Raw genomic sequence first — 14,124 nt, forward strand, 5'->3', positions numbered from 1 at the left:
CCCTCTTGGAAGGATAATGGTCACTGAATCAGGGCCCACTTGAATCTAGTATTGACCTTCTCTGAACTTGGTTATATCTACAAAACCCTATTCCAAATAAGGTCACGTATACCGGTACCAAGTGGACGTGAATTGGCATGGAGTGGGGGGTGCGCAGTATTCAACCCAGCACTCACTGACCTTCTGAAGGGAAAGGGACAAGAAAAAGAAAGAAAGGAGGCTGGTATCATGGCCCTGCTTATCAGTGAGCCAGATAGATAGGCAGGTGGGCTGAGGCTTGATGGGCAAGTGGGAGCTGGCTTAGGAGCAAACTCATGGTTGAACATCTTAACTTTATTATTTTAATGTGTCCACTTTTCAATTTGAAATTGAGAGCTTTTCTACATTCCTTCTTCTTATAGTTCTTCATGCTTAGAGAATCATGGAGATGGATAGCATTTCCCCAGGTTATTTTCTGATATATGATCTTTTTCTTAGTCATATGATTGTCATTTTCATCATTATCGTTAAGATTATTTTAAATATATTGCAGAAATGTAGAGTTATCTGAAAATCGCAGGAAAGAATGGTACACATTCAAGAGATTTTGCTAGGCAAATTAAATTTTTATTATCTGTACAAGATACCAGAGTTATTCTCAGTATCCTAAGTGAGCATTCATCATTCTTCTTACCCATTTCTGATAACTAACCCTTTAAACCCATTAATTGAACAGGTTTCATAGCGGCAGACATTAAAGGTACGGGTTCCTGGACTCAGCTCTATTTGATTACTGATTACCATGAAAACGGATCTCTCTATGATTTCCTGAAATGCGCTACACTGGACACCAGAGCCCTGCTCAAGTTGGCTTATTCAGCTGCCTGTGGTCTGTGCCATCTCCACACAGAAATCTATGGCACCCAAGGAAAGCCTGCGATTGCTCATCGAGACCTAAAGAGCAAAAACATCCTCATTAAGAGAAATGGAAGTTGCTGTATTGCTGACCTGGGCCTTGCTGTTAAATTCAATAGGTAAGCGGTTCTTTGCCTGTGTTTTGAAATCATTGTAACCTCCAAAAGATATTTGCCTATTTGGATTCAAGATAGTGGAATTCCAAACATGTATTTGGGCTTATCTGGTTATATAAATAAATAGTTGGGATTTTTATGTCTTGGTGTTTTGTTTTTCCGGGTTTTTCTGTTTTGTTTTGTTTTTACAAAAATTACAACCTACTCTACATAGTTCCTGATCTCCTGCTTTTATTGTCTTAGACATCATTCTATTGCAATTTATGTAGATTTGCTTCATTCTTTTTAACAGTGTTGATGCAGTTTTCCATTATGTGGATGTACTATAATTTATTTTATCTATGACCCAATTGATGGGCATTCAAGTTATCTCTACTTTATTGTTTAAAAAATGCTTTAATTGTATCTTACCCATATATAATATCCTTGACTGCTTAAGTATTTGTTCGTGGTGGATTCCTAGAGAAGGGGCTAAACAGAGTATGTGCCTATTAAAGTATAGTATAATTGCAAGCTCTTCCTTTAGGAAGCGTTCGTCAGTTTACACTCCCATAAACAGAGAAGTATGCCATTTCTCCATCACCACTTGAAATTGTCGATATTTTTTAAACAGCATTATCAGAATTTTAGGAAACCACTGAAACTGTTTTAATATTGTTACAACTCTAGGATATAGCAGCCAATTTACATTTCAGAATTCATTTTCAGGTTTATAAAATAAAAGTACTAGTCCATAATAAAGCGAATGTTAAAATTTAAATCTTCTTCCCTAGTTGTTACAGTGTTCTGATCCTTTTGTTCTTTATCATTGTGGTGTTTATTGGCTCACATACTCATCAGGTACTGTTTAAGAAAATCTAAAATACGTTATATTAATCTTGGCTTCGGAGTAGTTTCCAGAACCTGCCAGAATTGGGGGCCTAAATAGCAAAAGTATTTATGTCTTCCAACTCTAAAATTTAGTCCCCAAATTGAAAAACCAATAAGCATCATTTATTACTGATTGTCAATATGATTATGTAAACATTACTCACAATAGAACTAAGTTGGTTGGACCCAAAAAGAAAATGTAATCCTGTGTCACAAACGCTGAGTTTATCACGCGAGAACAGTAAAAGCATTGATTCCTCTCAGCTTATTTTTACATTCATTTGTTCTGGGACATAATTATCTACTGCTCTTTCTTATATTCAGTACTGTCCTTTTTCTTAGAGAGGCACTAAACTTGTTTGGTGACGAAAGTTGAACTAATGTGAGGTGTTTATTGTCTTTATCCAGGATAATATGAATATTCATACTTAGCTTTTCACTGCAGACAGTAATGATTCTGATTGAGTGCCGCCCCGGACCCTGCTGGGGTTTTGTGTAATGTGTAACATGTATTTAAAGGGTAAATACTACTTTTCTAAAATCTGGGAAATGCTAAATTTTAAAATCTAATCCAGTCACAAGGAATTCTGTTAAGGGAATGTTGATGTAAGATTAGTAGGTTAGATAGATTTTTTTTTTTAATTTTATTTTTGTATATATTTATGTGTTGTGTGTGTGTGCGTGTGTGTGTGTGTACACACGGAGGGAAGAGTCTGGCTTACAAAATGAGACACAAATACAAGATAAACTATTTTGTTCCTGGCCCTCAATCTGAACACTGTCTTGTTTCAGCGACACGAATGAAGTTGACGTACCCTTAAACACCAGGGTGGGTACCAAACGCTACATGGCTCCAGAAGTGCTGGATGAGAGCTTGAATAAAAGCCATTTCCAGCCCTACATAATGGCCGACATCTATAGCTTTGGCCTGATCATTTGGGAAATGGCTCGTCGTTGTATCACAGGAGGTAAGACTTTAGGTAGTGGGTTTCCGGTTATGTTTGTATCCTCATTATTCAAAAAAAGTAACAGCTTCATTTATATAATTTAGATGTCATATATGTCAGGAATTCCCAAGGCCACTCCCAGGTTCTTTGATTTCACTACAAGGACACACAGGATTCAGCATATAGTTGTCCTCACAGCTAAGATTTATTACAGTGCAAGGATACAGATAAAATCAGCCAAGGGAAACGGTGCATGGAGCAAAGTTCAGGAAATCAGGCACAGGCTTCCAGAAGTCCTCTCCCAGTGGAGTCACACAGGATGTGCTTAGTCCTCCAGCAGTGAATTATAACAACATGTGAAATATTGTCATCTAGGAAAGTTCATTAGAGACCTGGTAGCCAAAGATATTTTTGGAGGCTGGTCACATGGGCACCCTCCACCTAGCATGTACCAGAATTCCAAACTCCTAGAAAGAGAGCAGGTGTTCAGCATAAACCATACTGTTTGTACAAATAGTCTAGGCACACAGTGAGTGACACTTATCATTTAGGGAAGGTTTTATATGAGTGTGTAGGGAATTGTTAACCCAGCAAGTTCCCAGATACCGGCCCAGCGCCAACCCTGCAAGCAGGCCTTTTCAAAGGATAGCAGTCTCCAGCTTGCTGTGTAAACTTTTTTCTGCATATCATGTTGTCTTTCTACTGCAGAACGAAATAAGACAAAACAAAAAACAAAGCCACATTCGTTAATAAGAACAATTATGTATATAAGTAATCAAATTAAAAATCGAAGGGGCACCTGGGTGGCTCAGTCGGGTAAGTGACCGGCTCTTGGTTTCAGCTCAGGTCATGATCTCAAGGTTGGAAGATCAAGCCCCACATCTGGCTCCACGCTGAGCATGGAGCCTGCTTAAGATTCTCCCTCTCCCTCTGCCCCTCCTTGGCTTGCTTGCTCTCTCGCGCGCACATGCATGCGCACATGCAAAATAAATAAATAAATAAAAATTGGAGGTAAATGAGCGCTTCACCTTTTCTTAAGGGATATAGGTATGTCCACAGGTATGATGGGGACCCTGATGGAGGTAGAGGAAATATTTAGGCATAGAAAAAGAGAAGAAAACACATTTACTATTAAAAGTGAATCATTCACTCTATAATTCTCTTCTTTATGTAGGAATCCATTTTATCTCCCATAGTTCAGTAAGAGGTGCTGAGTAGGTTGATATATTTTGTCCAGCCATTTTTGTGCCCACTGTGTTTTCTCACTCCCTACAGGGATAGTAGAAGAGTACCAGTTGCCATATTACAATATGGTGCCCAATGATCCGTCATACGAAGATATGCGTGAGGTTGTGTGTGTGAAGCGTTTGCGGCCAATTGTGTCCAATCGATGGAACAGTGATGAAGTAAGTGGAGCTCCATCCCCTGAGGAAGTGATTGGTAAGTGTCATCAAAGATCTTTATGTGCTCACTATATTCTCTTTACTTTTCAGTGTCTACGAGCAGTTCTGAAGCTCATGTCAGAATGCTGGGCCCACAATCCAGCCTCCAGACTTACAGCTCTGAGAATCAAGAAGACACTTGCCAAGATGGTTGAATCCCAGGATGTAAAGATTTGACAGTGAAACAGTCATGAGGAGCAATTCTAGACTGCAAGAACTGTTTTCACCCAAGGAGCGGATGGAGTTAGAGTAGAATACGGATGCTGACTTGGTTCTCAGACTCTCTCCTCACTACACCTTCACAGGCTGCTAATACTAAACCTCTCAGTACTCTGTAGAATAACAAGCTGGGAACTTCTAAACACTTTGTTCTTTATATATGGACAGCTTTATTTTAAATGTGGTTTTTGATGCCTTTTTTTTTTATTGGGTTTTTATGAACTGCATCAAGACTTCAATCCTGATTATTAATAAGTCTCCAGTCAAACTCTGGGTACTGAATTCCCTATTCATAAAATGGTGCTTTCTGTGAAAGCCTTAAGAAGATAAATGAATTCAGCAGAGATGGAGAAATACACACTTTTGCCTTCTACCTGAGGAAAATTAATCTATTTGTATTCCACCTTTGTAAAAAGCCTATGGATTATGATCTGTTTGGGATACAGTAGTTTGATGGTTTGTCAGGCTTTGATATTGGTATGTGTGTGTACACACACACGCACACACCAGGATTCCTCTGTTGCCATTTGAATTAGAAGAAAATGATTTATGAATGCACAGGAAGATGCTGGTGGCTGTTGGTTTTGTGCTTTAAAAATGCATTATCTGACCAAGATTCTCCAGTCACATAAAAACCATTTATTTACCTTACAAGTGATAGCTTCTCTGCCAACTTTATTTTTTAACATAAAAGTTGATATAAAGGCCAAAAGAAGTTTAAAGTGTCTGTAAATTTGGACTATTTTCCTTTCATCACCATCTTTTTCTTCTTTCCTCCCTCCCCTTCCTCTCCCCTCCCCCCCTTCCCCCTTCCTTCTCTTTCTTTCTTTTCGGTAATTCTTACTTTTGTCATGAAAAGCATCTTATCCAAAGTTGGAACTTCCAATGCCATGAACCTTCTAAAGAGAACACTTCTTATTGAAGTGAATTACTAATTACTGCATTTGATAGCAATGTAAGTGCCTATAATCATGTTCTATATTCTTTATTCTCAGTAACTTTTAAAAGGGAAGTTATTTATATTTTGTGTGTAATATGCTTTATTTGCAAAACACCTCCTTTACAACCATATTTTATATATGTACATACATTCATACTGTAGAAACCAGCTCTCATGTGTACCTCATATCCCATTCTTAAGGGAAGAAAATTAAAAGATCATCAGAAAAAAATGTTATAATGTAGAACTACTTGTAAATTGTCAGAATTAATGCATTCAAAGTAGTATATCAAATCTAGGACTTTGTTATTCAGGCACATACTTTCATTAAGATGCTGTCATCTCAATTTTTCTTTATCAAAGGATCCTCCAGTTAGAAGTTTCTGTTTCAGAGCTGATATAAACTTATCAACAGCTGTTTGGGGCATTTAAATCATTTGAGATTTTTGGTTTTATGATTTCTGTTCTATAACTTGTGAAGACAATGAAGAGTCAGGCAAAAAAGTTCAGTATCTACTCATTACCTGTATCTATACCCTATAGCTGTTATTCAATAAAATGCTACATATTTTATGGATGCCTTGTTATCCCAAGGAATAATTCTGATTTACTTAAACTTATACTTCTCCAATGCCTTTTAAATATTGTCTTATCCTGAGGAAACAACTCATGGGTGCATAAAGTGAAATAGTTTTCTTTGAATGTAACATAAAATAAATGTGATTACATCACAACATAGTTAAAAGTCTTTAAAGGGGAGGAATCCAGAGCATGTATCCATCCATTACCAAAAATCTGACTGGCATTTAAGGATGAAACTCTTACATATTTATATATCAAACTTAACAAATTTGAAATCTGCTTTAATAGTTTTGACTAAGTTTAGTAATTTTCATCTAACATAATTAAAATTTGAAGTGTTCACGAAAATGAGTAAATGTGCATATTGATAGTACCCAATAACATGTTCTTTCAGAATGTCCTCCCCTATACTGAGAGAGATTGTAATCCATGTTGCCTTGTGACTTAAGAACACTTCTGAGCTCTGATTTTAATCTAAGGTTAATCTTGCTTTATTTTTTATTGGTTAAACTGTAAATCCTGAACATTATTTGTCGTCTTACTAACAAAGAACGTATGTAAAGAAAGGCAAACTTATTCTTAGAAATGTTGAAATAGTGGGTGGAAGCAGACAATTACAGATAGTATATAAGTACGAGACCACTATATTGATTTTTTTAAATAGATCTATTAAGAGTAGTATCAAGGATTAACTTTAGCAACTTGTTCAATAAAAATATTTTCTAAGGTAGCGTGTTCTTTAAAAAGCAAATGATGCCATTTTGAAATCCCAAAGTCCAAAAAATATGCATGAAACTTATTTTCTTCTCCTTACTCTCGCTGTTAAATTTCTAAGTTCATCCAGTAAGTGAAATATTTAAGACTGAGCAAGTATTACATAGTACCTTATAGTTAATAATTTGTAAAACCCTAGAAGCCATTATTTGGCCCCACTTAAAATTTAAAAATTTAAAAATTTAAAATTTAAACATTTTAAAAATGTGTGGCTTCTGTCTGTCATCCTTTTAAATAAGTAAAACATAAAAACAAGCAAAAACCCAAAGCTACCTAAATACAACAGAAGTTAGCCCTCGAAGAAAATTCCTTTTATTGAATTCCCTTTATACTGATAAATACCTCCAGAATTAAAGGCACACCAGGATCCGCCTCAGTGCATTAATTCTGAGGTTTCCCTGTGCTTTCTTTTGAACAAGTTTCTGAAGTACAAAATTTGAATCTAATTTTTCTGGAAATGTTTTCACAAAAGATCTTTCAGTCAACATTTTATGTTGCATTTCCGATGTCTGGAAGTGTCCCTAAACTTAGAAAGTGGCCTATAGTTTTTGAAAATTATGTTTTCCTAGAATGGGCCGGATTTTTTATTTATTCACTCTAAAATACTCAGTACCTTTTTCTTTCATATGCTTTTCTTCTGTTTAGAAAAAAAATATAACGCAACTTTTAAAGAATCCTGTATCTCTTAAACTGGCCCAAGATCAAATTTGATAATGAATAATTTATTCCAGGCAGGATTTTATAAATTAAATCACTTGTGTTTCTTTGCATACACATTGTTTGGAAATGTTGCAAATATCTAAAATAATCTCAACGAAATACTAATTGATTTTTTAAAAAAGATTGTTGTAGCTCTTGTACTGTTTAAAGGGTAGTATTTATTATTTGCTTCGGTCAGGTGTTAAAATAGTGTAGCAGTTCATTCTCTTGCCTTAGTGCTATTATGAGAGTCACAGTGAAAACTGCAGAGAACTGACATGTTCATAAAAACTGAATTAAATCTCGGGCAGCAGCATACAAAGCCACATGTAATGATCATCCCATAAGGAAAGTATGTGAATACTGCTTTTGCAAAGGATTAAATATATTATTGTAATTTTAGCTCGTGCTCTGTACTATGCTTTCAGTGGAATTATTTAAGCCCTTTTAGTGACCATTGTCCTTGCCCATTTAAAAACTAAAATGTAGTATATGTTGTATAAAATGAAAATATCATTATATAAGACCAATTAGGGAAGTTGTACATAGACATTGAAAGAAGGGTTAAAAACAATTTTATTATGCAATTGTAAAACACCAAAAATATAGATTCATCTTTGATATGTAACACACTAAATGTATTTTGTACAGCATCTGGTTTAAAAGGTGCCTTATTAAGTTTACCATTAATTGCTTTGTTCTATATATAGATTACATCCAATGTATCATTTTTAAGTAAATAACCTTATTTTAGTATACTTTAGTGATGTGTTTTGTGATACTCGGACTGTATTGTGTATTAGAAGTCACATGTCTGGTGAGATTTTATGACAGATAAGTTAGTATACATACATGCGTCCCTGAGACGTGCATCTCAGCTGCCAGAAATCGAGTGTGGAACACAAGGCAGGTAAGTGACCACACACTTTCCTTTGTGTACACAGAGCAGTTGAAAACCTATTACAGTGAAGGGTTGTTGCCCTTTAAAAAAAAATTCTTTTTTTGGGCGCCTGGGTGGCTCAGTTGGTTAAGCGACTGCTTTCGGCTCAGGTCATGATCCTGGAGTCCCTGGATCGAGTCCCGCGTCGGGCTCCCTGTTCGGCGGGGAGCCTGCTTCTCCCTCTGACCCTCCCCCCTCTCATGTGCTCTCTGTCTCTCTCATTCTCTCTGTCTCAAATAAATAAATAAAATCTTTAAAAAAATAAATAAATAAATAAAAATTAAAAAAAATTCTTTTTTTAAAGATTTTATTTGACAGAGAGAGACACAGCAAGAGAGGGAACACAAGCAGGGGGAGTGGGAGAGGGAGAAGCAGGCTTGCCGCGGAGCAGGGAGCCCGATGCAGGGCCCGATCCCAGGACCCTGGGATCATGACCTGAGCCGAAGGCAGACGCTTAATGGCTGAGCCCCACCCAGGCGCCCCTAAAAAAAAAAAATCTGAATCTAAAAATATGTACTCATTGCAGAAATTTTAGAAAACACAGGAAAGAATAAAGAAGCAAATAAAATTACAATTCTATTGCCACATGTACCCCTATTTACATTTGAATGTTGCTTTTCAATCTTTTTTTTTCTGCTGCATATTTTTTTTTACAAAATTTGAGGTCATAGTATGTCATTAATATCCATTGAGAATGTAACTTTAAAAAATTAACTATATAATATCCTACCAAGTAAATGGAATAATTTATTTTTGTAATTCCCTATTGAATATTTGGGTTATTTCCATTGTTTTAAAAAATATAATGAACGTAGTGAACATCCTTGTACATAAATCTTTTAAATCATAAATTTATTGTCTTAGATTACATTCCTGAAAGTGGGACTAGTGGATAGGAACTTTTAAAAGATTATTTAAGATGAAAAACAGTCTAAGGTTCTTGCTAAGTGTGGCCCGTATTACTGCCCAGAGGGTTTCTCGTGCACACTCCTACTCGTGTCAAGAGAGTGTTCATCTCACGACTTGGACAGGTCATTGCTTCCAATTTCCTTCTCTCTCTGCTAGCATAGCGCCTGGTTTCTGTTACTTACAGTCATGGAATCCATTTATCCAGCTCTACTGTGCTCCTGCTGCAGCAAATGCTTTGTGAAAAGCTGAAACTTCAGGGCGGAAGGTAGCTTGCCCTCTGTGATGCAACAGTATCCTCTCCCCTCCTGCACTTCCACCACCTATCAGAGCTGTTTCTGGATGTGTGTCGATTCATTCAGTCAGCGAACCTTGGTATGCCTTAGGCAGCTGGACATACTAAATCGTCATAAAAGATTTGGGACTAGTTGATGTCTCCCCCCAAAAATGCATGTTTAGGAATAGCTTGTTAGAGATTCTTCACAGGAACCCCCGTTTAGTGTCCCGTAAGATGGTTTCTTGAAACGAGCATGCACTCTCATGCAGCTTGGTAAAGAATCAGGGATTTCCTGGGCCTGTCAAATACTTGCTAGCTTTCCTTCTGTCTGTAAAAGGTTGACCCCAAACCTGGATCAACATATTCATTTTTCCTTCCCAGCATAATCTGTTACTCTCACTGATTGGTTGGAATAGTGACAATTTCCAAGGTTTCTTTAATAGTAGTAGTAGTACTAGTACAGAAGACATTAAGAAATGAGGACACTGTTCTTCCAGAATAATCTGATTCTTGTAGGTAATTTCAGACAGATGCTAATTTAGTCATTAAGTCTTCATTCACTTGGAGAACTGTCTCCCTGCTGCTAGTGCACGGACCTTTTCTGGCACTAAAGTTAGATGCATGTTCCTAGAAAGCCTTGCTTCAGCCCTCAGGGCAGTACCCGACGAAGTGGACACGGCGCACTGAAGATGTCCAGTCGGTCGTGTTCGGAGAGGCCACTTAATGGCAGCGGCCCTCTACGGGTCATGGGGAGTTAAATACTGCGAGCTCAGGGCAAGTGCAGAAACAGGCAAGTCACCCGAACGAAAGCTGGAAATCAGAAGGAGGAGACTTAGTTCAGGAGCAAAGGCACACACGCAAAATACGTCCGCTAGAAGCAGAGGCTAGGGCTGAAAGGTTCATCCGTGATTGCCCTTGGAGGTGGAGATTGTGATTCTCATTTTTGGGTGGAATACATGTGGCCGACCTGTTACTCCTCTGAACTGTATCTTCTTGGCCTTTGTCTCATCACTTTTACTCTGAAGTGTCCCATGTATGCTCAGAACGAAGTTCAAGGTGATTCTAGATGCTACTTCCTCCCTCCACCCCACTTCCCATATCGCAAATTTTATACAGGGAACCAGAAATGTTACCATTATTTGAAAGTCAAAAGTCGGTATAAAATGCTCATGTTGGAAATATTTTCAGGCTAGAGGAAGAAAGGACTAGGGCCTTTGTTGTTGAGAGGGAAGCCATCTGTAAAGCAAAGTTAAAATCTGGCTGATGACAGGGTGATGAAGTGCACCTGCCGTTCTGTTCTCTGTCGCTCTGCTGCAGGACTCAAATCCAAGAAGACGTTGAAAGACATTAAAAAGGAAGAATTGAAAGGCTGTGGCACAAATAATACTGCAATGGAAGGCATTTCAATCAAACATCTAAAAATAAAACTTACAATTTGATTCTGTCTTCATTCTTGGCTAGACTGGCTGGAGATCGAATCTAACGGAAGATTATTTCCAGCATCCCTGTTGTCAGTAAGAAGTCTGATGTGCGTCTAATTCAGTCCTTCATCATTTAACTTACTTTTTCATTCAAGAAACAATTTTCAGAGTGCCTGGGTGGCACAGTCGGTTGAACATCTGACTCTTGGCTTCAGCTCAGGTTGTGAGATCGAGTCCCACGTCGACCTCAGTGCCCGGCAGTCTGCTTCAGACTCGCTCCCTCTGCCCCTCCGCCCTCCCCACTTGTGCACGCTCCTCCAAGGGCTCTCTCTCTCTCTCTCAAATCTTAAAAAACAAAACGGAATTTTCTTTTTCTTTTTGATGTTTTGAAGTTTAAGCTTGCCATGTCTAGATGTATTCTTTGTGTTAGTACTGACTGGGTACTTTTAACCTTTCCTTGGACCTGGGAGCTTCCACTATTTATTTCCTCCCTTCCCTTCTTTTACTCTACTCTTTCTAGAACTCCTATTAGACAAATATTAGGTCCCCTGGGTGTTTCTTCCATATTTCTTAACATGTCTGTTATATGATCCGTCTTACCTTCTGCTTTCCAGCCCATTTACTAAGTTTATTTCAACCAAATTTTTTTTTATTTGGAAATAATTTCAAAATTCCAGAAAAGTTGTGAAAAGTACAAAGAATGCCATTTACACTTCACCCAGATTCATCAACTATTACATTTTGCCACAACTGCCTTGTTAGTCTGTGTGTGTGTATAAGAATTATAAATGTGTGGTGTTGGAACGTTTGAGCACACACATAACCTCTTCTGAACTACTTGGATTACAGAGCTGTGCCTCTTTAAGTATTTCAAGGATATTCCATTACAAAACCAGTTACATATGACTTTCAAAATCAGGAAAGTTGACATTGATACCATAACACTTATCAGCAACACGATACTCTGCAGGCCTTTCCCAGTTCTAATAAAGTCCTTGAGAGCACATTTCCCGGGTCCAGAGTCTGTCCAGGATCTTGCGTTGCATTTAGTTGTCATGTCTCATTCTTTAATCTGAAACAGTTCTCCAGTTTCTTTTTTTTCTGTGATACATTTTCTAGAGTAAAAGGCCAGAGTTTCTGTGGACATATTTGTGTCCTTCTCAGGGCATCCCATTGGGAGGCCATGGCGTGTGTCCCCTTATTAATGATGTCACTGTCAACCCCTTGTTCAAGGTGAAACCTAGTTTCTTTACTGTAAAGTGGTGATTTTCCCTTTGTAATTACTATGTTATGGAGATAATTTGAGACTGTGTTCTAGCCATTGGTAATTCTAATGTGAATCAGTGCTTACAAAGTAGTGATTTTCTACTTGCATTATTACATCTACATTCATTAATTGGCATTCTGTAAGGGAGAGGTCTGTCTTCTCCTGTTTACTTTTTTACTATCAGTAGGAACTCATGGATTCTTATTCTATGCAATGAGTTAGAGTCTATTAGGTCATTATTTGTTTTGATGCTCAAATTGATCCAGACTTGGCTACTAGAAGCTCATCAAGTTGGCTCTTGAGTCCTTTTTCCACGTGCTCATCTTTTCTTGAGCACTTCTTACTTTTTGGCACTTAAAAGATGTTCCAAGGGCATCTGGTACTTTCCCTGCCCCAGCCATGGAGTCAGCCATTTCTCCAAGGCTCTCTGATTCCCCCAGGAAGGATGGTATTTAGAGACCAGGACCTGAGTGGCAAATAAGATTTCCAGTTTCCTGTATTGTTTCTAGAGACGTGTATGTTCCAAAATCTTCAGTTTTTTGAGTTTTGGATCCTCTTCTTCATGACACTAGTTTTCCACAAATGTTTGGCACTTTGGCATAGTTGCTCACCTTTGTATTTGGTGTGAACCCCTGCTCCCCTCAGTTCTGTGTTTCTCGGCTTCCTGTTTTTATCAAGAAGTGATGGGGCAACAGCGGTTTCTTAGAGCAACAATTAAGAAGTGCTCCTTTCTTCTTGCCTAGGACTCAGGCTTTTCCCACTCTGCGTATTTACCTCCCCCCACCCCCACCTCAGCGAGTTTTGTCATTGTTAGGCCAGGTTTGGGGGAGCTTTCCTGACAGAGGAGGATGGAGCAATCCCGCTCAGGCTAGAGCTGGACTGGAGTTGTGGATGTTTTCGAGACAAATGTCCTGGGATACCAGCAGAGTGGCAGAGCATGAGAGGAAAGGAGAGCTTTCAGAAACATTGTTTACAGACCATACATATCCTCTCCACAGTGTTTCTAAACTACAAGTTGTTTCTGAAATAAAAGCAGAGGTCAGGTGTTACTTTGGCATTATGCTGTGTGTGGGGACACACCTCGGGATTGACTGCCGCGGGCCCAGACTTCGGTTAGGTTGTGCATGTCGTCTGGGAGCTTCCTGCCTCCAGAGAGTCCGTAGCCGCCTGCAGCTGGGGGCCCAGGATGGACCCACGCTGCCGGACTCCGGGCAGAGGCCACCGCTGCTAGCCACTTAGCAGGGGCAAGCGACAGCCGGGACCCGGTGGGGCTGCCCCTCGGCTGCTCCTCCTCCACTCACTCCCCCACTCACTCCCCCCAAGCATGTTAGGGGCTGAGTTTGAGTTTGGGGTTCCCCTGAAATCGCTCCCATCTCCAACAGTCTCAAATGTTTTGGGTTATGGTTTCCTGTTGCTATTTGATTTTATAGTCAATCCTTCTACTTCCCTTTTTGCAGAAATTATGAAAATTTTCTGATCAGCTTATGGCACCCTTTCTTGTTTTTCAGTATTATTTTTGAATCTGTTTCTCCATCAGATCTGGGGAGGTATGATACCACTCTGTGCTCAGTCCATTGCCTTGTTCTGGATGCCACGAGTGAAGGGTGTCCTAACATTGGCCTGGGTAACCGGGGGTCTATTTAGGGAGCACTGGCAAAGAGTCTGCACCCAGAGATATTAGATGCCTTAGTGGAGATAAGAAACCTGTCAAGTGAACTTTAGAATTCTTGTTAATCTGGTGTCCTCATCATAGAAGTGTTTAAACAGGAAATTTGCACTTAAACTGGATATTAAGGTTTTGTGAAATTGGTTTTGTTGAATGGAAAGCAT

General features: G+C 38.7%; 1 protein-coding gene across 1 annotated transcript in view; it reads left to right on the forward strand.

The window, feature by feature from the left end:
* The window catches only part of BMPR1A (bone morphogenetic protein receptor type 1A), a 137,966-nt gene extending 130,081 nt beyond the window's left edge, over window positions 1-7,885 (forward strand). The window contains exons 10-13 of the mRNA XM_021700103.1: window positions 716-1,013; window positions 2,673-2,848; window positions 4,103-4,233; window positions 4,321-7,885. Coding sequence (XP_021555778.1) covers window positions 716-1,013; window positions 2,673-2,848; window positions 4,103-4,233; window positions 4,321-4,446 — 731 coding nt within the window. The 3' untranslated portion in view covers window positions 4,447-7,885. The remainder of the gene's footprint in view (window positions 1-715; window positions 1,014-2,672; window positions 2,849-4,102; window positions 4,234-4,320) is intronic.
* Window positions 7,886-14,124: the final 6,239 nt, after the last annotated feature.

The sequence above is a fragment of the Neomonachus schauinslandi genome, chromosome 6 (assembly GCF_002201575.2).
Source record: "Neomonachus schauinslandi chromosome 6, ASM220157v2, whole genome shotgun sequence".
Lineage (NCBI taxonomy): Eukaryota > Metazoa > Chordata > Mammalia > Carnivora > Phocidae > Neomonachus > Neomonachus schauinslandi.